Genomic DNA, 24,598 nt, shown 5'->3' with positions numbered 1-24,598 from the left:
TTTGATCACAATTTTTATCTGGTGCATGAAATCCTCTTTTTCTTTAATTTTTTTTTTGTACATTTTCCCATTTTCTTCCCTTTTATTCTAGCATTTTCCTGTAAATGCTGTTCTTGTTCCTTAATTTTAGTCAGTTCAGTTCTGGCACCAATAATCTGCAGAAATTTCATGTGACGCAGGAGTGTTTCTCAGGACTTTATTCATTTATTATTTATTTATTTTTACCTTTATTTATTTTTGAGAGACAGAGACAGAATGCGAGCAGGGGTGGGTGACAGAGAGAGAGGGAGGCACAGAATTTGAAGCAGGCTCCAGGCTCTGAGCTGTCAGCACAGATCTTAACATGGAGCTTGAACCCACAAACCATGAGATCATGATCTGAGCTAAAGTCAGACGCTTAACCAAACTGAGCCACCGAGGCACCCCAAGACACTATTAAATTAAAGCAATATTTCCTTAGTTTATCATTGAAATAAATTGTTATATTCAAAATAAGTTTTACTATTTAATGATGGTATTTAACATCTTTTGGCTTAATAGTCTCCACATGTTCATCTTGGCCTTTATCGACAAAGGCTATCTTAAAATATTGAAAAGAAGAACTATGTGTATTTAATATGTCTGGTCAATAAAAGTTGATTTATTCCAACTCAAGGTTAGCAGCACCAGGCCTCTTGACTTGTAAATGAAAAAGACACCTCAATGAAAAATAAAGGGAGTCCTCAAATGCTACTGAACATATAAGCATATTATATAATATATTCTGAGGATATGGAGCCTATTGCAAAGAAATAAAATCATTAGAAGTGCTACTCAAACTGAAAATTGCAATGCTGTGTTTCAGTAAAAATAATTTCATATTCCTGTGTGATGGTGTTGACATACATTTTTGTTTTGTTTTGTTTTTTACAGACGATTGATATCAATACTGTGATCACCAGCTGATATCACTATACCTAAGTTACCTACTTTTTTCGGGCTGTATACCTCCTTGAGATTCTGATGAAAGATTTTGACACCCTGATCTATCCACAGTTTATGAAGATGTAGTTTGTTCTTTTTTTTTTTTTCCAGCATAGGAATTTCTGCACTAGTGTCACATAATTCCAACCTATCACTTTACATTTTCAAGATTTTAAAAATCTTTACCTCTACAGGTCAGCAGCATTTGGACTCCACCATGTAAACTAACCATATTTCAAATTCTGTAAACTGAGCCAGGCAAAGAGTAAACAGACCTCTGAAGGAAAATGCAAATCGCATGGCCATGGAAGTCTGAAATAATTGAAAATAAAACAAATAAGCAAAATGAAAATAAACTGGAGTGGGATATTGCTGAGAATGTTTCCGTCTATCACATCCATCTTGGAGAAGAAACTCTCTGGATCCCAGGTAAGTATCCGGTTTGTGGCAGAGCCCCCAAGAATTTCTCCGTAGACCCTACCAGATGTCAGATTTCCACATGATAAATTAAAATTCTATTAAAGATAATTTGTTTGGCACCTGGATAGCTCAGAAGTGTCTGACTTTGGCCCAGTTCATAATCTCACCATTCGTGAGTTCGAGCCCCACCTCGGGCTCTGTGCTGACAGCTCAGAGCTTGGAGCTGCTTCAGAATCTGTGTCTCCCTCTCTCTCTGCCCCTTCTCTCCTCTCTCTTTATCTCAAAAATAACTAAACATTAAATTTAATAAAAAGATAATTTGTCTCCTTTTGTTTGTGTCTGAAGGAGTAGGCCAGAAATACCTACCTATTTCTGCCCAAATCTCAACATTTGTATCACATAATACTGCGTTGGCATTGACTTATGGAAAAATAATTCATCTAAAAATGACTGTATCCAAAAACAATCTGCTTTTGAGATTATGATAGTAAAGAAATAAGGAAGTTTTAGAATATTTATGATTATAAAAGAATCTGTTTTTGAGGGAGTTTTTGTATTTATAAAAATATAACAATGAATCATGAAGAAAGAAAAAGGTGAGATATGAAAATCTGTATGGCATGCAAAGCACATGTTATAAAATTTAATGAAAATCATGGTGGTAATAAAAATAATGGATTATAAATAGAAGACAAAACTTGGAGAAAGTGTTCAAATGAGAGTATTTCTGAGGAGAGGAATAAAGCAAAATGAAAGTCGGTCTGAAGTGGACCGATCCAGGTAATCAGACCCACACATCACGTACCATGGAGGTGAAGACAGCGTGGACAGAGCAAGAATAACAAAGACATATGTCTGAAAAATTTCACCAGATAAAAACATATTTCAACTGGCAGGTTGAAAATACCTTTGAAAACCTAGGGGAAAGTATGTAAGATAAATAATTAGATACATCATGCTGAAATTTGGTGGGTATGTATTTGTTTCCTGTGGCTGCTGTAATCCACTGACTTATTAATGGAAATTTATTTTATCACAGTTCAAAAAGTAGGAAATTTGAGATCACTGTGTTGGAACCAAGGTGACAGCAGGGCCACCTTCTCTCCATGGGCTTTTGGGAAGAATGCGTTCTTTGCCTCTCCTGGCTTCTGGTGGCTGATGGCAATCTTCGGCTTGTGGCTGAATCACTCCAGCGTCTGCTGCTGTGGTCACACTACCTTCTCCTGCTCGCAGTGTCAACTTTCCCTCCTTTTACAAGGATACGTACATGTGATTGCAATTAGTGCTTTCCTGGATTATCCAATATATTTCTCTTTGTCTCTCTCTTGAGCTCCAACTTAATGATTTTTTCAAAATTCCTTTATGCAATATAATGTAACATTTATAAGTACTGGGGATTAGGAAAGGGATGTCTTTTGGAGGGCCATTATTTAGCCTGTGAATTATATGTACGTATGCATGTATGCAGGTATGTATAAATCTTGCAAGCCTCCAAGCACAAGATACATATTACATACATGGAAACAAAATTCCAGTTGTTCTTAGACTATCATTTTGTAGAGAGTTCTATGGCGCTGAGGGAAAATGGTGATACTACAAATTTAACCAAATAGTCATTTATTTGCAAAGGCAACCAAAAGATTTTCTCCGCTATAAAAAGGCTCAGTTTAAGTTTTCCTGAAGAAAAACTTGTGTTGAATTGCAGATGGATGGGAGATGATTCAAGGTTAGAAAGTTAAAAAGAGGGAAGTTTTTTTATAAAAGTCTGGCAATAAGCACTGTAGCTTAACAGAGACTTAAACATCAAATTAAACCTCCATGCTGGAGTGCCTCTCTGCTCAGGCCAGATTTACACTCAGTCTCTAGGTAGTCTCCGTCAGTCCTGTGACTTCGCATACCATCTGTATGCTGGAGACAACCTGACTTATATTTCTAATCTAGGCATCTCCTCTCAAGTCAGCTCTCACTTACCAGTGTTTTCTCTTCTCCTTAGATAACTGATAGACATCTGAAAGTTAACACACCCTGAACCAAACTCTTGTTTCTCTATTAAGACCTGCTGAACCTATAGCTTTCCCTGTCTCAGAATATGACAAATCCATTTAACCAATTATTTAAGCAGAAAATCTTGTATCCGTTGTTTATTCCTCCCTGTCGTTTGGCAAATCCCCTTGGCGGTTGCTTAGAGATGTAACAACTCTGTGGCTCCCGCCTAGCTAGATATATTCTCTTGCTTCACATAATTAAGCAGCTTGCTCTGCACCCACACTTGCCTTTGTATAGTCTGGCCTCCAAGGAGCCAGAGTGACCTAAAGTATGATCATGACTACATTACTCACTGCTCAGAACCCTGCAATGGCTTGCAGCTGACCCCCCTCACTTCCTGACTTCATCCCCTACCACCCTCTCTTATTTCCTCCAGGAGCTGGGCCTCCTGGCTGTTGTCTTGACACATGAGTTAAGGGAAGGTCTTCCCAGGGCCTTATGTTTGCCCTCTCTCACTGAGTTGTTCCCCCAGATCCTTGCACGGCTCACTGCCTCACTTCCTTCGGGATTGGCCGACATATCCCCCGTTGTCCACGCCCCCCTATAAATCTCTCTTATCTTACCCTGCCAAAAATTTGTTCATGGCTCTTACATCACACAACTGTATATTTATAGTTGCATTGTGTATTTCACACCACTAGAATGTGAGTTTCATGAGAGCAGAGGCTTTTTCTATTTTGATCATTTCTGTATTCTCTGGGTTTAAAAATATACATAACAAGTAATAACAGGTCTTAATATTTTTGAATAAATACATTAAGTAAAAAAATGGCAAATAAAATGTATCCTAATATATCCTGAGACACATTTTGATATATATATATGTCATATAAGCATATATGTTTTTATATATGTAATAAGTAATAATTCATGATATATGCATATGGAAGTACACTCCCCAAAAAAGATTTATCTTTGATCAGTACGATTATAGGTTTTTTTAAATTTTTTTATATTTTCTAAGACTTTTTCAATGAACATATATTTTTATTTTTTAATTTTCTTAAAAAACAGACTTTTTTTTTTAGAGACAGAGCATGAAAGGGGGAGAGTAACAAGAGCAGAGAGAGAAAATCTTAAGCAGGCTCCACATCCTCATGGAGTCATGAGGGGCTCCGTCCCACAACCCTCAGATCATGACTTGAGCTGAAATCAAGGGTCGGGGACTCAACAGACTGAACCACCCAGGCACCCCCAACAAATATTTTTAAAATTGAGACTTATGCTATTAAAATTATTTTCAGATGAATAAGACAGAAAAAGAGAATAATTAATTGGAGTATGGATATGTAATCATCGAATTGTTTTTGAAGATGAAGGTACCTTCCATTTTATATGGCAGGGAGTCCTCTTCTAAAACTACCTTTAAAACATGTTTAGGGGCACTGGGTGACTCAGGCAAGTAACCCTCTGACTCTTGGTTTCTGTTCAGGCCATCATCTCACAGTTTGTAAGATCAGGCCCTGCATCAGGATCTGTGCTGGCAGTAGGGAGCCTTCTTGGGATTCTCTCTCTCCCTCTCTCTCTCTCTGCCCTTCTCCCACTCCCACTGTCTCTGTCTCTGTCAAAATAAATAAATAAACTTTAAAAAAACAAAACAAAACAAAATTTGTTTAGTAGGAGTACCTGAAGTGGGAGAATGTCCCAAAACATTCTACTACAAAATTTTTTTACATGTATCCAAACCAGACTCACTTAAATTGATAATGATGGTAGGAATGTGATGAATCACATGCTTTTTGTTAGGACATTAGTATATGATGGCTTAAATTTTATTCTTCTAAGAGATAGTCACAGTTTCAAATAGTTAAAAGATGATCAAAGGACATCCTTAGAGGGGTGCCTAGATGGCTCAGTTGGTTGAGCATCTGACTCTTGATTTCCACTCAGGTTATGATCATAGGGGGTTGGGATTTCTCCATGCTGAATATGGAGACTGTTTAAGATTCTCTCTCTCTCTCTCTCCCTCTGCCTGTCTCCCCAACCTGTGCTCTCTCTCAAAAAAAGATGTTTTCCAGTTGACGAAAATTTATCTGGGAGAGTGGAATTCCATGTAGCAGTGCCAACCACTGGCCAGGAAATTTAGGTCTCCGGAATTTGATGCATTCCTTGGTAGCTGCGATCTACTCCAAGATAAATAAATACTTGCCTCTGTAACTGACTGTAATACCAACTAAACAGAGGTGGGATATGGTACTCACTCTCTGCCTTAGAAAGCTTCAAAAATCTTAAAGAAGGAGTGGTGTTCTATTAGAATTCTAACTTAATAGTTTGCACATGACTTCAAAGGGACAACTCCAAGGGAGATTATTAAATTTTATCTTTCACGGTTATGTGAAAATGTTAATTCACCTACCAAAGAGAATATTATACAGAACTTGGTTTAAAATTGAAATACCACAGCAGATGTTAGCATTTGAGTTTTTCGCTTACTTATTACCTTGCACAAAGATAGTAACTCCAAAATTAGCATGTTACAATGTTGTAAAACAAAGATAACACATTGCAGCTAAAGAAAACCAGGGAAATATCTTTAAGAGCAGTGGGAGAAGAAGAGTCCTTTTGGACTAAATGTTGCTCTGTTCCTGGAACTAGAAAGACTCATTTCTGTTGATGGTGAAAAACCAAAGCTAAACCAAGTTGTGTTCCTGTCAAAAACTCATATCTTTCTAGTAAATCTCTTTAAAAAATAATATTAAATTACAAATACAAAATTACATATTGTGCCTTCAGAGGAGTCCTTGCAAGTGAAGATTCCTGAAGTTAAAGTTATATTAACTTTATGATAAATCTTTCTCTGTGAAAATATTATTTTTCATCAGTTCCCAAAGGCCTAGCAGCAGTATAATGGAAATATATATTACAGATGTAAATGCAATCCTTTATATCACTAGTGGCTTCTAGACAACAGCACAAAGATCTGTACTTATTCCTTTGCATTAATAAAAAGGAAAAGGAAAGAGTAAAAAGAGAGAAGGAAAAAAATAAAAGAAATCGTATATGCAAAATGAGAGAATCCTTTTGCTCATGGTCATTCAAGTAGGAAAACAGTATGACCTTAAAAAGTTAAATTTGATATAGAAGAGAAGAAAAATCCCAGAATATTAAAAAATGCTAAAAATAAAAGACCCAAAATCTTGAGATTAACACAGAAATGCAAATTATTATCTGCTTAAGGTCTAAAAGACATTAGGAAAAAAAATTACCAAAAAATACATATTCAACACCTCATGAAATCAAGTTCTGTCACTTTCTTCATTAGGTTGTCAGAGGGATCAATCTTTCTGAAGAATATGTGCTACAAAAAATGTTCGTATTTTCCTGATGTGGTCACAGAAAATTGGTAGAATTTTGACTGTGCCCCAGGCACTGTAAAAAAATGTTGGATTTTAGTTTAGCCTGTTCAGGGAAAACTTGCCCTGGACAAAATACAAAAGGTAAGGAAGCCTTTATTCAAGACTATTGCAGTAGTGGAGAGAGACTGAACTCAACTCTGCTGAAAGAGAAGAAGTAAGGGTTTTTAAGTGCTGAGGTGAGTTGGCAGAAAAGTACTGCAGGCCATGTGGGGGTTGTTGACTGATAGTAGGTATTCAGCACACTGAATTGTTCTTGAGTCTGCACATGTTTTTATCTGTAGTTAGGGCATCTGTGTTTGGTACTTGGCTCTCCCTGAAGTTGGAGAGACTGGAAGATAGAGACACTATCTCTTTTACTGTTTAATTTTGAAGCGCTGGTATATAGGTCCTTCAGAAAGGCATTTCCTGAGTAGTAAAACTGGCAAAAGACCGAGATATTTGCATACATTTCAAAAGGGCAGAGAAAGAATTTAAAATCATAGGATTTTTAATATAAATGCTCTAAGAAACAGGAGATCAAACGGGTATAGACAGGAAGAAGTCTGTCTAAATTTTAGAGATGCCTAAGAGAATATTAAAGCCATCTTTGTCTAAACAAGGACTTTGAATTTATATTTCAAGTTAGATGAGATATATTAGTCACATTCCACTGGTCACCACTGCTCACATTTGCTAAAATTGGGAGAGGTAATTTTAAAGAGATGATACACAAATAGATGATAGATAGATATCATTTTCTATTCATCTTCAAGGATTTTAGAATGCTTAACATTATTAAATACATTTTTATAGTTTCTTCTCCAGAGACATCTTCAATAAGTTTCCCTCCTCTTTTTTTTAAACCTAAATTGTTAACAGAAATCAAAACAATTAGAATGGAAGGTCTCTCTTCAGAGAAACACGGTAATACAGTAATTGCCTCTAGCAAGAAGCTTCTGTTAATTCTTCTGAGATGAAAAACAACTCTTAGTACTCACCTACCTAATTTAATAACCATTAAGTAATTAATCCTAACAACATCTCTTTATGGCTCTGACAAGAATGAAAAACTACTTGCATTTTTGAGAATTCACAAGACTGTCAAAATACTTTTTTCATGAAAAGGACACTAGAAAATGAGAATTAAAATTCTGATTCCTTATTTGAATCTAAATTATTGTTATCAACTATTATCATTTGAGCCAATTTTGGTTGCCTCAATGCAAACAATGATCTTGTGTAATTGCTATTATATAAGCCACCATAAAAATATATATTTCCATTACCCACCTTATTTTTCAAACATATCTCTATCCAAATCCTATATTTATTGGTAAAAATGATTTCTAGTGTAGAGGAAGAAAATATGCACCCAAAATTTACTCCACATATTCAGTAATCTTTGTTACAGTTCCTTTTTCAGAGAAAACCTATTAGTTTCTCAGATATTAATGAATACATTTCTTTGTCAAATAAAATTGAAAGTTTTATATTATCTGCTTCTGAGTACTAAAACAATATGAATAGTCTCCCTGTTCTTTAAATTAACTATCTAGAATAGGCCATTAGTTCCCAGCCTTTGCTGTATATTAGGACCAATCAGGAAACATTAAGAAATTCTGGTACCCTGCTCCGACCCTCGCATTGTAATTTAATTGGTTTTGGTATTGGGTGTGATGTAGATATTGGGGTTTTTTTCAAAATAACTTCTTAGATGATTCTAATATGTAACAGAGCCTTGGGAATTACTGGCCTAAGACCTATGATTTTTTTTTCTCTCAAGAAAGTATCATCCTTAAACCTGTCAAGACAAAAAGTTGTCATAGAAAATAACAAATCAGTGTATCTCTGCCTGATAAAATTAGAATTATCTGAGAAACTAAAAAAAAAATGTATATATGGATAGCTAGACTCTACTCTCAGAGATTCTAGTTCAGTTGGTCTGGTATGTGCAGGCAACAGTCATAGCCAAGAATTCTAATGTGTAGTTGAGGATGAACATTGAAAATCATTGAGGTAAATATCCCTATATCAATGCAAAATTATCTAAAAAATTTTATCTACCTATCTATCTATCTCCAATTTTGTTACTCATCCCTTCTTCTGGCCTGAAAAACTCAAGTGATAGATAATTTGAATATATTTGATTCCAAATGGAGACTTTCTCCTCCTTCTCCTCCTACTGCTCCTCCTTCTTTTCTTCATTTTTCTTTAGTGTATTTATTTATTTTAGTCTTTTTCTTCTTTTTTCAATGTTTATTTTTGAGAGAGAGCAATAGACAGAGCATGAGCAGGGAAGTGGCAGAGAGAGAAGGAGACAGAATCTGAAGCAGGCTCTAGGCTCCGAGCAGTCAGCACAGAGCTGATTTTGTTACTCCAACTCACAAACTGGAAGATTATAAACTGAGCCAAAGTTGGACACTCAACAAAATGAGCCACCCAGGTACCCTTTATTTATTCATTTTGAGGGGTGCCTGGGTGACTCAGTTGGTTAAGTGGCTAACTTCAGCTCAGGTCATGATCTCACAGTTCAGGATTTTGAGCCCCACATCAGGCTCTGTGCTGATAGCCCAGAGTCTGGAGACTGCTTGAGATTCTATGTCTCCCTCGCTCCCTGCCCCTTCCCCTCTTATACTCTCTTTCTCCTACAGAAATAAACATTAAATTTAAAAAAGTTAAAAAATATTAATTTATTTTGAGAGTGAGAGAGAGAGAGCACAAATGAAGAGACAGAGAGAGAGAGAGAGGGAGAGAATTTCAAGCAGCCTTCACTCTGTCTGCCCGATAATGCAAGGCCTGATCCCATGAATCGTGAGATTATGATCTTAACATAAATCAGGATTTGGACGCTTAATTGTCAGAGCCACCCAGAAACCCCTCACCTCCACTGTATCTTATCCTTCTGTTTATCTGCTGAGTCAGCAATCACCACACAGTGTGGGGTATTTTGCACGCAGTTCCTAGTTGGGAATCCAGTGATGAATCTCATAATATCAAGACATTGACAGTTAATTGCCTTGGAAATTCAGGGTTTCCATCTTTCAGGATAATTATAAAGTATTAAAGTAGGCTACGAAAATGGACAGTGCATGGAGAAGAAACCAGACTTCTTTGGTGAATTAAATAAGTTTTTGTGTTGTGTATGTATGGCTATTTGTGTTATAATTCACCTCTAAAATCACTATTCCACTTCTATTGCTTTATTATCTCACCAGTTGGTAACTCTAAGGGTGAGATTTTGAACCAAGGATAAGACAGACCAAGGTAAGCTGAATTCGTGGAAGCTACGGCCTAATTGAGGAATTCCTTCCTTCCTTCCTTCTCCTTTCCTTCCTTCCTTCCTTCTTCTTTCCTTCCTTCCTTCCTTCCTTCCTTCCTTCCTTCCTTCCTTCCTTCCTTCCTTCCTTCTTTTTCTTTCTTTCTTTTCAGGAAAATTGCAATTTTAGATGTTGTTCACATTGGGATATAGTATTAGATTTGTGGCTTGGCTATTTAAAGGTTTTACCTTTTCTGTCTCCTACAACCCATAATGCCTTCCCTGCATTTTGATTGACAACATCCCTTGCAAAGTATTTGACAATATAATTGGTCTGTTATGTCTCTTCAATCAATTTATAAGTAAAATATTTTCCAATTATAGTAGCTCTTGTCATATGTCAAAGTGACTATTGTGTTTTATCAAAAATGGTCCTAATATAATATATATTGTATGTTATATAATTTCATATTTTAATGATTATATATTAACACATTAATATATATTAATAAAATATATATTTCACTTTAGTGTCTAATGCATAATTAGATGACAAATATTTGACCATCATGCACCCTTCTTTTCTAATACTGATCTTCCATGACTTACCATGCATAAGATTACATCTCACTAAACCCACTGTAATTTGAAAATATCATGTCAAAAATGTATCTAATATACTTAATCTACTAAACTTCATAGCTTAGTCTAGCTTATCTTAAATGTGCACAGAGCATTTACATTGGCCTACAGTTGGCTATAATTGTCTGACAGAAAGATATTTGTGTGTGTATTTATTTATTTATTTTGAGGGGGAGGAGAAGAAGCAAGTGAGGGGCAGAGAGAAGAAGAGAGGGAACCCCAAGCAGGCCCTGCACCACCAACATAGAGTCCAATGTGGGGCCTGAACCCATGAACCATGAGATCATGACCTGAGCCGAAAACAAGAGTCAGTCACCAACTGAGCCACTCATGTACTCATGTAACAAAAAATGTATTTTATAATAAAATGTTGAATATCTCATGGAATTTCTTAGATACTGTACTGCAAGCGAAAACAGAATGGCTGTTGGGTACATAATGGAAGCAAATGTTTACCCTCCTGATTGTGTGGCTGACCAGGTCGCTGCCACTGTTCAGCATCACAAGAGAGCATCGTACCATGTACCGCTAGCCTGGGAAAAGATATTAAATTTCAAAATTTGAGGTACGGTTTCTCCTGAATTCCTATTGGTTTCACACCATTGCAAAGTCAGAAAAATCCTAAGTCAAATCACCGAAGTTGGGGGCTGTCTGTATGCCAACCTCCTGTTTTTTCCCCATCATGGGACTGTTCAGTGAATTCTTCAATGTGATCTCCTGCTCGACATTAATAAATTAGTCCTGTATGTGTGTATGTGTGTATATGTGTGCATGTACCTGTCTGTGTGTATTTTAAAATCTGGTGTTTACCTTATTCTTTACCAGTCTCAAGTTTCTACCGAGATTGTACTGATAAACAGCTTTGTCAGTTTACATTTACATTGAATACATTTAGTTTAAAACTATGTATGTCTTATTTTTCTTACTATCCTCATTTTAAAACAAACTCTTTGTAAAGAGAATACTTTTGCTCAATTCAGTAAGGCTACAGACACAAGAATTTTACTAGCTGATGAGTTTGTCATCTTTCTTCAGCAATGTCAGAAAGGTTCTGTTTATTTGAATAGTCTACTAAAAATGTCACAGCTGCAATTATGTTAAGATTTATCCATGAAAGTTAATTGCTGATTGGCCAGAAATTAATTACCTTCCCTTCATGCTGATAATATTCAGCAACCAACTTACTTGAAAAGCAAAACCAGTTATAATGGTATTTGTTTAAGGTATGTGACTTGTTTCCTTAAGTTGTGTACGTATTACATGGATACCAAACCATAAATGGTGATCAATTTTCAATAACCTTATAATGCAAAATCTTTTGGAGGGTGCCACACCACTAGAAATAATGATGTTTTTACTTAAGTAATTGATCAGGCTAAGTGTTGTAATATTGGTTGGAATAATTCCCCTAGTGCAGTTGTGACCTTAGAGATAATTTTTCCTTATACTTTTGAAAAATGTACCTTAAAATTTACCTGAATTAGGTAATAACCTCCATAGCTTTGTGAATTTAAGCTAATATGTCCCCATACTCTGATTTCTGGGCAGGGTTAATGCCATTTTGAGGTTTTAATACTTCTATACTGTTTGTATCTGAGAAAACCAAAACTTCTCTCATCTATGAGCCTGCTGAAATGCAAACCTCCAAGATGTTTGCACAGGTACCAATTTCCGTCATTTCATGAAGAAGTTTCTTTCTTGGCTTAGGGTCTTTGGATTAAAATCCTGCACTGAAACTTTCTTTTAAATGGCATTCATAGTAAAAGAAATTGTATAGACTCTGTTACACAGTGTTTTCTTGAAAAACCGTAACCTAACTTTCAGCAGTGGCGCTGGACACAGTGGATTCATAATAGTTTATTTACAGAACCAACACAGAGGAAATTATGTGCTGGTTGACACTTCTTGTTGCATTTGGTTAAAATTTTAAGAGGAAATCAAGGACTGTCTCAGTAAAATTCAAGAACAAATCAATTGGTTGTCCAAGGTAAGACGAAGTGATCCATGGGATTTTTTTCAGATGACTAGAGCATGTCATTTAAGGCAGGTTACAGGTATTCTATAAACATAATTATATTCCCTAATTATTGGTCTCATCAAGAGTATCTTTAAAGGGTCGTTAGTGATGTTGAACAGGCATCATCCCGTTTCATATTTCAGAGGGCTCTACATCAAAAGGAGGCTCAAATGATTCAGAAAAACATAATGGATCCTGGAAGAATGGTACCCAAAACAAAGATGGTGGGGTGGAATGGAATGCCAGCTCATTTCTATCATTTGTGGTATCTTTTTCTTTTTCTTTCATCACAGGATGAGGGAAGAACTATAAAGCAAAAATGTCCATTTACAGCAGAACTGAAGTGATTATCAAAACTGACTTGACTTGTATAATAACTCCCTCTAACTAGCTGAAGCTGATAAGGAAGCCCAAACTCTGAATGACTTTGAGTGAGGATGGCAGATCCACACTGGATCTAACTACAGACATTTTTATGACCAATGAACAATGGGACATGCAACAGTCTGCAGACCTGTGAACTCACTTTGTCCTACCCTGGGAGCCAGTTTTCAGTAATTAACACAATCAATATGCACCCCCCTTTCCTGGAACTTAAAATCTCTGACTTCTCCTCTTCAGTGAACTACTTGATTAATTTATTCAATGGATGTCTTCAGTTGCCACGCTAGTTGGTAAATACAATTTTGTAATTTTTTAAATTATAAAAATAATATCACTTGTCTGCAGAAAGTATACAATTTCTCTCCTGGAATTAAACAATTTCCTTTTGAAAATCTTAATGTTTCTGGGTCCAGGTAAGAGTTCCCCTAAACCAGATGGTAAAGGACTTCTGACTTTAAGCTTCTGCTCACCTGCATTTTTTATTTTTAAGATACAGGAAGAGAAATTTATAGATGTACACCTTTGGAGGAGAGTCGGGAGTGGGGAAGTGAGGAAGGGCAAGAGTTGAAAGAATGAAGAATATAATCTGGGGACTTGTAGCATACCTATTTAAAATAATTAAAACAGAAATAATTTGTTTAAATTTTATCTCTCCGGAGCAACATTTTGTTTTAGTTATTAGGTATCTCAAAGTGACCAAGCCTTTTATTTTACAACTCCCTCTTGCCTTTCTATAAAAAGCAAAAGGAACCAATTACCTTTTGTGTTAATATCTCATATTGACATTAAATTCATAAATTACCTAAAGGAAATAGTATTGTAAAATAGTGTCCAGTGTTTCAAGATCCAGTTCATTTCATTTATTCATTTAATTTTTGAGAGAGAGAGAGAGAGAGAGCGAGAGAGAGAGAGAGCGAGAGAGAGCGCGCATAAGCAAGGGAAGGGTAGAGAGAGAAGGAGACACAGAATCCAAAACAGGCTCCAGGCTCTGAGCTATCAACACAGAGCGCGATGTGGGGCTCAAACTCAGGAACCTCGAGATCATGACCTGAGCTACCCAGTTGCCCCTCAAGATCTAGTTTATTTTAAAAAGATACCTTTTTTATGAGTGGTAATAAAAATACATACACAACTAAAAATAGAATACAGGTAATTTTTGAGAGAAAAGAGTTTAAAGTTATTCAAGAAAGAGAGTTTGAAGCTACAAATCATTTTAATAGGCGTATAATTGTCAAACTTTATATTGTGAAATTTAATTAAACATGTTCTAGCCATTTGGGTTTTGAAATGCTAGGTACAATGCTAAGTGAAAGATGTGAGGAATCGATATTATCCTTCCGGCATTTTTGTTTCAGCGGTATAATAGCTTTCTTACTTGGTGTGTAAGAGAGCTCCTGATATTTTTACCTTGATCTACAGGAAAATGAACATTCTATAAAGGGTAAATCTATTAATTAGAGACCTGCACAGCTTTCTTTCTTGCTAGTATAATCGTTAAATTGATTTTTCCAGTCCATCATGTAATTGTTCCAGCGATAGAATCCTGCTCTCCATTCTCGTTCTGCTTCATCAATATTTCCTGTAAAACATGGAATAAGTTGTATTAATCTAAATTTTAATTTGTTTACATTAATTGAAAAATAATTCTGATTACAGATGCTATTTTCTCCAAGTACACTGTGCAGTAATTTTTTACTTTTCATTATTTATTATCAGCATCTTTTACTACCGGGAAAGCTTTAATAAAGTTATGTACATTACATGGAAATACAAATAATATACATACATAAATTGCATAAAAATGTGAACATGAATTGATACGTGATGTCAAATTATATTACATAATATATATTTAGTTTCTAAGAATATATATAGATATTATCTTTTCCTGAACTCCTCTGAGTAAAAGAAATCTCATTTAATGCATTTCATTTATATACATAATTATATAGTAGACAATTATTCTTATGAAAATACTTATATGTATTTATTAATTCATAAGGGTAACTTCCTAACAGACATTCCATAAAGATTTTAAACTCACCCTATATGAGTGTATTTTTATTCCAAACAATGCCTAGCCATTGCAAGCAGCTTATTGAAACTACTACATGAAAGCACTTTATTAATTGCTTTACAAATTAGAAAGATGACTAAGATGATCTCTGCTTTCTAGTAGTTTGCAAAGTGTATGCCTGTGTCAGGGGGAAGCAGTGTTTATGTAAAAATAATGTGAGACAATTTACCAAAAACAGTCTATGTGTACTACAAGCATCTTGAAACCTTGAGAATCTATTACATTAAAGAATAACGTTTGTGAACAATAGAAACTTTTGAATACAAACCTCTAATATCATGCTTTTATGTTCATAATATTAAAATTGTTTAATGTTATTTATTTTTGAGAGAGAGCACACAGGGAGGGGCAGAAAGAGAGGGAGACACAGAATGCGAAGCAGGGCTTCGGGCTCTGAACTTCAACACAGAGCCTGATGCTGGGCTCGAACTCACGAACCATGAGATATGAGCTGAGCCAAAGTCAGATGCTTAACCGACTGAGCCACACAGAAGCCCCTCCAAAATTAGAAGATGGTTTAAATTATTTAAATCTATATGCATTTTACACATTTGTAGTTCTCTTACTTTTTAAACTTTTCAGATGCTGTGCTATAGTCATTGAATTAAAAACAACATTTTGAGTTATTTCAGCTACCTTGAAAATAAAGACTTACAGTTTTTAACATATATACTGTTCAGCCAGGAATTTTTGAAATGAATTATAACTTTGTAAGGTATTAATTTGGAAAAGACAGTTCGTATGATATCACTACATTATAAATAAATGTGAATAAAACGTATAAATAAAATGAAAATCAAAATATTTAAACCATTTATACAGTTGTTAAAATATTCCCTGTAATTTAGAATATATTTAAGTTTGAAATGTTCATAATGCTTGGACTTTGGATAAATATTTGAGAATATATACACAAATTTCCCATTTTAAAAATGGCTTTTAAAAGGTCAATAACTGCAACTATTTTTTGAATAATAGAACTTTTCTTTAAAAAAATTAGATGTGAAAGACCTTAATTATTACGACAAATGATCCGCACCTGTATTTTTATAATTAAATGCTGTTGTAAATGTTTTGCAAAATAAGGGCTCTAAAATTCAGAAAGAACAATATTTTTGCTATAATAAATAAATGATTGGTAATCTAGCACTTACATCATGGATTTTAATATTCAGAGAAAAAGTCTTAGATTTTTTTCTTGTTCATAGAATAATGCCAAATCCATTAATTCATATAAATGTAAACTTATTTCCTTATATATCATAATCGAACACTGTACTTTGCTTTTTAGTGTACAAGTGATTTATAAAACTTAATAATATTTTCTTTAATAATACTAAACATTGAGACACAATAAAATAGGAAACATTTGATTTTTTCTACTACAACCCAGAGGAACTGAATACACCACAGTAAAAAGATAACCAAAATTTTGAGCCCCATGACACAAATCAAATGAAAATTAGTTCTTTTTCTTCCTCTTACTTCTCCCCTTTCTCCAAATTGAGATACTACTTAAATGACTATAGATTTATTATCTGTGAGATATAGACCTATCGTTTTGTAGTTAACAAGGTACAACAATGTGAAGGACATTATTTGTGACTTTGTTTTTTTTTTAATGTTTTTTTTTTTTATTTATTTTTGAGAGACAGAGAGAGACAGCATGAGCAGGCGAGGGTCAGAGAGAGAGGGAGACAGAATCCGAAGCAGTCTTCAGGCTCTGAGCCAGCTGTCAGCACAGAGCTTGACGCGGGGCTTGAACCCACGAACCGTGAGCTCGAGATCGTGACCCGAGCTGAAGCTGGACGCTTAACTGACTGAGCCACCCAGGCGCCCCATGACTTTGGAGTTTCATGGGTTAAATTCTAGCTTGACCACTTATTATATTTGTGATATAGAAAGAATTCTTAACTTTTCAAATTAGTTTTCCAAGTGTAAATGGGGTTGTTGGTCACTATTGTGCAGTGTTACTGTGAAGGATAAATCAGCTGGTATGTACATTATGAAATCAAGCTCTACACATCTATTGGGAGCTCCATTAATGAATTTACTGCCCTATTACAAAAATTTATTCTTAACTTTGCTCTTTATTGAATCGATGTACAGCTATATCGATACCAGTAGTTCATAAATATATTGACACAACTTTTTCAGGATTTTTGTGCTCTTTGATGTGGATTGTTCTCTCACTTGGAAAAAGGAAGAGTCAAGCTTTCTTCCCTACAGAAACAGTAATACTAATAAAGCTACTTTTTGTCTTGCCAATTAAAAAACTGTGAGCAATACTTCACCAGAGTCAAGTCTATGTAATCAAGCTAAGGGAGTTACAAAAGACTACAGGAAAGGTGAGTTGACTCAAAATTATAAATGGAGGTAAAGTTAGAAGAAAAGATTAAATTGGGTATTGAATTGTCCTGATCATTATAATAAAAAAAATAATTCATGTACTTTGAGATTTCATGGAACATCCCTCTTGTCCCCATTACTTATTTTCCCATTTGTTAACTAATTACTAACATTACCAAGGGGGGCATGATTCCTTGGTTTTATTATTAATTATGAGACAGAAAAGCATATTTGCTGTCAGGTTATAATTCTGAGTGTGGGATGAGAGTGAACTATGACTATACTACTACTATAGAATGAATTACTATAAACTCAGGCTAGGCTTGTGAAGACATCACATGTAGGCATACTTATTTTATTTCACTTCACTTTATTGTGCTTTGCAGACACTGTGTTTTTACAAATTGAAAGTTTATGGCAACCTTGTATCAAGTTAGTCTGTCCACACAATTTTCCCCACAGCATTTGCTCACTTCATGTCTCTGTGTCAGGTTTTGGTACTTCCCGCAAGATTTCAAACTTTTCATTATTATTATATTTGAATTGTTGCAGTCTCATGATAAAACTTTAAAGGATAAGAAGTTGCTTCTTATGGATGAGCAAAAAAGTGGTTTCCTGAACTGGAATCTAATCCTGATGAAGATGCTTTGAAGGTCTTCATCTTTGTTGTTGAAATGACAACAAAGAATTTAGACTATTACATAAACTTAGTTGATAAAGCCACAGCAGGGTTTGAGAGAATTGACCCCAATTTTGAAAGAAGGTCTACTGTGGGTCACATGCTATCAAACAGTATCACATGCTACAACAAGATCATTCATGCAAGGAAGAGTCACACCACATGCAAACTTTACTGTTGTCTTATTTTAAGAAATTGTCACCTCAGCCTTCAGCAACCACCAGCTCTGATCAGTTGGCAGCCATCAATATCCAGGAGGCAAGCCCTTCTCCCACCAAAAAGAATATGACTCACTGAAAGCTCAGATGATGGTTAGCATTTTTAGCAATAAAGTCTTTTTATTTAAAAAAATTGTTTATTTATATTTGAGCAAGAGAGAACGAGAAAGCACCAGCAAGGGAGGGGTAGAGAGAGATGGAGAAAGAATCTGAAGCAGACTCTAGGCTCTGAGCTGGCAGCACAGAGCCCAGTGTGGGGCTTGAACTTATGAGCCCTGAGATCATGACCTGAACTGAAGTCAGACGCTTAACTGACTGAGCCACCAAGGCGCCCCAGCAATAAAGTATTTTTAAATTAAGATGTGTTCCCTGTTTTCTTTAGATGTAATGCTACTACATCCTTAATAGACTATGGTATAGTGTAAATATAACTTTTATATGCACTGGAGAACCAAAAAGGCCATTGACTTGCTTTATTGTGATACTTACTCATTTTAAGGTGGTAGTCTGAAACCAAATGGCAATATTTTCCATGTATGTCTGTATTTTTAAAATGAAACAAAGGAAAAACATTGGATCTAATTTTTTTTTTTTATTGGGAGGGTTTGAAGGTCAAAGTGGTTTTCCCTTTAGGCAAACTCTTCTACTTTTAGTGAGAAATACTGTTATCTTATTGACATTGAGTGGGTCACAACTCTACTTCCTTCTCTTACTTTTACAAATAATTATGAAGTATTGTGCAGTTACATTTTGAGTGAAAGTTGTTGATAACATTTGAAACAAATACTGCAGATTTTATTTCTTGCAGGTGCACACTATAATAGCACAGGCATATGCTGAAGTATAGTCTGAAAGTTATGTGCTAGAATTCATGTGTTTAAACAAGTCTTAAGGATCATTTTATTTGAGAACATTTATGCTCAAAAGTAAACTACTGCTCAAGTGGTACTTATAAAGCTCATTGGGTTTCCATCTTGAGTGAAGTAAATATTTCTCCTCTTAAGAAATCCAGTTAGTGTTGTCATTGTGTTTGTTTTTACTTTTCTTTATTTGCAGACCTGCTTTTTAAAATAATATTTCCATAGAAACTTCAGCACAGGTTATCTGAGTAACCCCACTTTTCAAAATATCAAAGACTGAAATGTGTGAGGTTTTGCAACTTGAAATACACAAAATATGGTAAGAACATGTTTTCTTAATTTATTTATAAAACCTAATAACACATCACTCCAAACTGGTTTTGTTTAAATATAAAAACATTGTTGATTCTTAATGAAGACATTGATTTTACAACAATCATATCATGCATTTACTTTAAATTTTATAAAATATATTGAATATAACTTTTTGGGAAGAAGTATCTGAAAAAAATACTAAAGCATAAAATTATGTTTTAAAAGACACTTTGGAACTATTCCAAAGCACTGTCTTAACCCAGAGCAAGGTGTGGTATTTCCACACCCCAGCTCAGTGTCGCTCACCTAGGAAGGGGTTCCGCGCTGGATAGGAAGGAGTGGCAGCTAGCCAAAACTTAGCAGTTTGTTGATGCAACCTGCTTTATGCCAAATCAGTATTTAGAGACAGAGATTCGAAATACGTCTTCAAAAATTGTTGACACTTCGGTTTTATTTTATCAACAAATGAATTACAAGAGACCACAGAAGTTCAAACCAGAACAAGTCGGTTTAACTTATAATAAGCCTAGTCATTGAAAATCTTCCACACTCCTCTCGTTGTCCCTCAAGTACAACCTTCTCATTTAAAAATATTTTAAGAAAAGATTAAGAATGTGCCATCTGTGATATGTTAAATGGTACCTCTTTTGGTCTCTTGGCAGTTTAAACATGTTACCTCATTGTTATTCACACCCGGAGGACACAAGGGCAGCACTGTAGCTTTGCCAAGGGAGGCTGAACCCCATCTCTGGATATATATTATGTCACAGAACATTTGGTAATACACAGAGCACTGGTATATCAGAAACATCTCCCAAACAGATGGAGGACATAATTATAATTTTGGTGAGTAATGTCTGATAATTAAAAAGCATATTAAACAATCAAATATAGCTCTGAGTTGCCCATATTTGCCTGAAACTAACCCCCAACCTCTCTAAACAATAAACTAAAAGCAGCCACTCTATTGCAGTATCTAATACAGCCTGAATATTGTAGAGTATTATGATGAACAAAGTGGTAAAGTCTAAAGGAACTGGGCAGCAATATGTTTGATGGTTGAAAGTCAATTACTTTTACTCGAAAAATAAAGACCTGAGGAGTCACATGGGTTATAAACATCTGGGCACTTTAAAACCAGCGAGTGAATGAGATACATATGTCATTTTCCTCACAGAAGAGGCGAGCATTCAAGCTGATTTCCCAAGTTGCTTTAAATATTTTCTTACTAATGAAATTTTAAATAGCATGATAATCTGAACCAATTTTCCTAGCAATTGCTTATATAAGCTTATGAAATCTTTCCTTAAAGATTAGGTAACTAAATTATTGCCTGTTTATTGTATTATGGAATACATGCATGTGTTCAAGATAAATATCTCTAAGCTTAGAATATTTAGAAATATTTGGACTGTGCTTTTAAACATTTAAATTCTGGAGTTCTTTTTTCCCTTAGAAATCAAGAGTTCTATTTATCAATCAATTTGTCTTTACCTTTCTTTGAGTGTAAGTTATAGTTCATTCTTTATTTTGCTAATTCTATTTTTAGTTCTATACATTGCTTACTTTATATATTTGTTCATTTATCTATTAGTTACACACAGACAAGCTGAATGGCAAGCAGTGCCCTATTTTAGTTCCACTACTATGTTTATGTTCCTCTAGGGGAGAATTTTTAATTTAGTTTTCTTTACTACTAATGTGCTACTCATATATAGTAAGACCTCAAAACATATCTAAACTTGCTGGAAGAAAGTTGTTAAAACAATGTATTCACTGGAATCAATTGTAAAATCACAGATTAACACCATCACTGTTTCTTGGATAGTCTATCTTTTCTCCCTTTTACAGAATCCACAATCAATTATTTGACCAAATACTAAAAAGCACATACCTGTCATTTCCAAGACTTTGGGAAAAAATAATGTCCAGAATCGGCATTGTTGAGCACGTAGTTTAGTGTATACTTTTGGCGACTCTGCATTCAAGGTTAAATATTTTTGATCAATGTGTTTGAAGGCAGGCCATTGTGTGCTGTTGTTCTGGGTTCCATCTGGATTTCTAAAAAATTAAAGAGAAATAGTATAGTTCTATTGAAATCATTGTTAGATAGAAAGTATATTGTTCTCAAAGGCCAACAAGAGCTTTAAAAAGTCAGAAAAAATGTGGATTGGTTTTGATAAGGTCTGGTATAAATGAACTGGGTAGAATGTTTCCAGTAACTTGAAGCATTAAATTAGTTAAAAGTATAGGAATTAAAATGTAAAGAAAAACCTTTTACATGCATTTTGGCTTAACACACAGGGAGAAAAAAATGTTCTATATCAAGAATGCTCATGTTTTCTTCACACTTAAACATGCTTGACGGGGCAGTGTTCTTTTTGTTTCCTTTTCTTCCTTTACCTCAGACCCAATCTTTTCACAATGAACATTACACCATATGCTAAATATCTTGCATCGATGTTGTTCTATTTGTTCTTGTCATTACTGCCTGAGCTTGTAACTCATTACACATCTTATTATGCAATAACTTCATTACTTTAGGAAACTGCCTTCAGTTTCACTTTTAAAGAAAAATGTTAACTTATTTCTTTCAGGAGAGAGAGAGAGACAAGGAGAGAGGCAGAGAGATGAAGAGAGAGAGAGAGAGAGAGATCCCAGCCAGGCTTTGCACTGTCAGCACAGAGCCCCCGATGCAGGGCTCAGACCCATAAACCCTGAGATCATGACCTGAGCTGAAATCAAGAGTCAAATGCTGAACTGACTGAGCCACCCAGATGCCCCAGTCTCACTTTTAAGTAGATTTTATATTCTTGTAGATTTGCTCTCTGATGAAAAATTGTTTCAATAATTTATCCGAGGGTTCAGGTAAATTTAATGAATACGGTGCTACCCATATTTCCAAGCTTATTTTCAGACAGTCTCTGCATGAGGCACCCAACAGGAATGAGGGACAGTTCCTTAGCAATCCTCTGTTTCACTCCCCTGCCTCTCCCACAGCTGTTCTGTTTGGAATCCCTGTGTTTCCTAGTAGCATAAGTCTAGGTCAATTCCAATTCTCTTTTTTATATTCTCTTTTCGTGCTGATATTTCCTATATCATTCACTGTGATTTTTAAATCAACAACACTTGACTCTATTTTTTAGAAATTTATAGTTTAGGGTTCATTTACACCTTTGTAGCACTCAATAATATGTTCTTACCTAGATCACACATACACAACCTCAAAGAGATTCCAAGTAGCTAGTCACTGATGAGTCCCCAGATTTCCCTTCAATGAAATTTTATGATATGGTTATGAATTAGACACTGCTCTAAGATCTAGGAATACAAATATGGGAAACATAGTTTCCCCTGGGGAATTTGCAAGGAAGAACATTCATGAAAACAAAGAACCAATATATGGTAGCCTAACCCAAATATAAACAAAGGGACTTATACTGTCAGAAGAGGAAACAGTCACTACACATTTGCAGGAAAATTGCCTGAAGGAAGGAAATTCTAGCTGAGATAAGAAGAGCATATGAAGAACTGAACCAGAAAGAAAAATTAGGAACGCTAGAGAAGAGGAACACAATTAACATCGTTAGAAATCATGAGTGTTCATCTTAGGTCAAATAACAATGGAAAAAACTAGTTTTCTTGGAATATAGGACAGAGGACACCCTATCAGAATTACAGCTTTTGGATATTAGTGTTATGACATTAACACCTGACAGCCTAAGAAAATGGTTTAGACTAAAACTGTAGGCATTTACTATTCTTGAGAGATTTTTGACCAAATGGTTTATTTTGAACATAACATTTGAAAAGTATTGAGCTGGAGGTTATCCAGAATAATCAAGAAACTTATAGTCAAAGGTACTTCTATCATAAATATAAGACTAAAATGATAGGGATAAATAATTCATTCTTCTCTCTGATTCTACCTTAAGTAAAATCATGTAAGAAAAACTCCAGTTACACTTTTCTAAAAATTCAATGCATAAATTTCTTTGTTATTCTAATAGTTCTGAAGGTTGGTAATGGATAGAAAGTTCAGAGTCATGACAGCAGATACAAGATTTTTTTTTTCTTTTTGGCCAAAAGCCTGTGAACCCAATAGATTTTGGAAAGAAAGGAAGGCATTCACTGAGCATGGCTATCTAGAGGCAGATTTTGCCATCAAGAACTTGTACCGAATAAGCACCATAAATGCATATTTTATCATAAAAGTAGACATATTCAACCATGAATTCAGGAGCTTTGGAGATAAATAGCTTCTTGATGGACTAGTTGATTTTATGTAGCAATTGGATGATTAAAAAGAATTATTAATAACCACATCTATTCAAGCTAAACCAATATCATAACAGAATTGAAACTTCCTGCTTTAGGGTATTCTTTGAGAGAGGTCATGAAGAAAATTTCTCTGGATCACAGATGGCACACTTGTCTAGGTGAATTATGTAGTCTTTTCTCTTTCTTTTCAAGCTTTAGAAACTAACAAGTACAGCTGCTGGAGGCTGGATATTAAACCAGGAGAACCATTGGTCTGATTCGGTACAGCAATTCTTATGTTCCTAAATTGCCCACTTTCCTTCTAATTCTACTCTAATTAACTTATGGAACCATTTTAACTGCTCATTCATTTCTGGCTGCTGCAAATGGTGACTTAAACAGAGCTGACTTGTACTTGAGTTCAAGAGCAAAGCACTATTAGCACTGCCCATGTTCATTTGACAAACTTTGTTCCATGAAATAACTTACGACATTCCAAAACGCAATTCAGAGATAATAAAATTCCTTTGCCTATGGATGCAGATATAGTTTTCAAAAAGTGGTTGAAATAGCTATTGAAGTGATGGAGCATTTTACTGTATAATTTGAAGAAATCTTCAAAGAATTTAAAACTTAACAAGAGATTTAATTCACTTTCTATCTGCATCAATTAAAGACTTCGTGAAATACAACATATTTTCCAGATACACAATTCTGAAAGATTATATAATTTTAATCTAAAAACTATAGGATATATTTAAACATCTTGGCTTTGGT

General features: G+C 34.9%; 1 protein-coding gene and 1 long non-coding RNA gene across 2 annotated transcripts in view; one reads left to right on the top strand and one right to left on the bottom strand.

Moving 5' to 3' along the window:
* The first annotated feature begins 8,746 nt into the window (after positions 1-8,746).
* LOC115292051 overlaps positions 8,747-24,598 on the top strand; it is a 66,576-nt gene continuing 50,724 nt past the window's right edge. Inside the window, exons 1-5 of the long non-coding RNA XR_003908774.1 lie at positions 8,747-8,780; positions 12,973-13,353; positions 17,298-17,488; positions 19,443-19,565; positions 20,224-20,407. This is a non-coding gene — a long non-coding RNA (uncharacterized LOC115292051). The remainder of the gene's footprint in view (positions 8,781-12,972; positions 13,354-17,297; positions 17,489-19,442; positions 19,566-20,223; positions 20,408-24,598) is intronic.
* BCHE (butyrylcholinesterase) overlaps positions 14,258-24,598 on the bottom strand; it is a 60,898-nt gene continuing 50,557 nt past the window's right edge. Inside the window, exons 3-4 of the mRNA XM_029939949.1 lie at positions 21,456-21,622; positions 14,258-14,642 (exon numbers count right to left, since the gene is read on the bottom strand). Coding sequence (XP_029795809.1) covers positions 14,518-14,642; positions 21,456-21,622 — 292 coding nt within the window. The 3' untranslated portion in view covers positions 14,258-14,517. The remainder of the gene's footprint in view (positions 14,643-21,455; positions 21,623-24,598) is intronic.

Source organism: Suricata suricatta, chromosome 5 (assembly GCF_006229205.1).
Source record: "Suricata suricatta isolate VVHF042 chromosome 5, meerkat_22Aug2017_6uvM2_HiC, whole genome shotgun sequence".
Taxonomy (NCBI): Eukaryota; Metazoa; Chordata; class Mammalia; order Carnivora; family Herpestidae; genus Suricata; species Suricata suricatta.
This window is presented reverse-complemented; position numbering and strand designations above follow the sequence as displayed.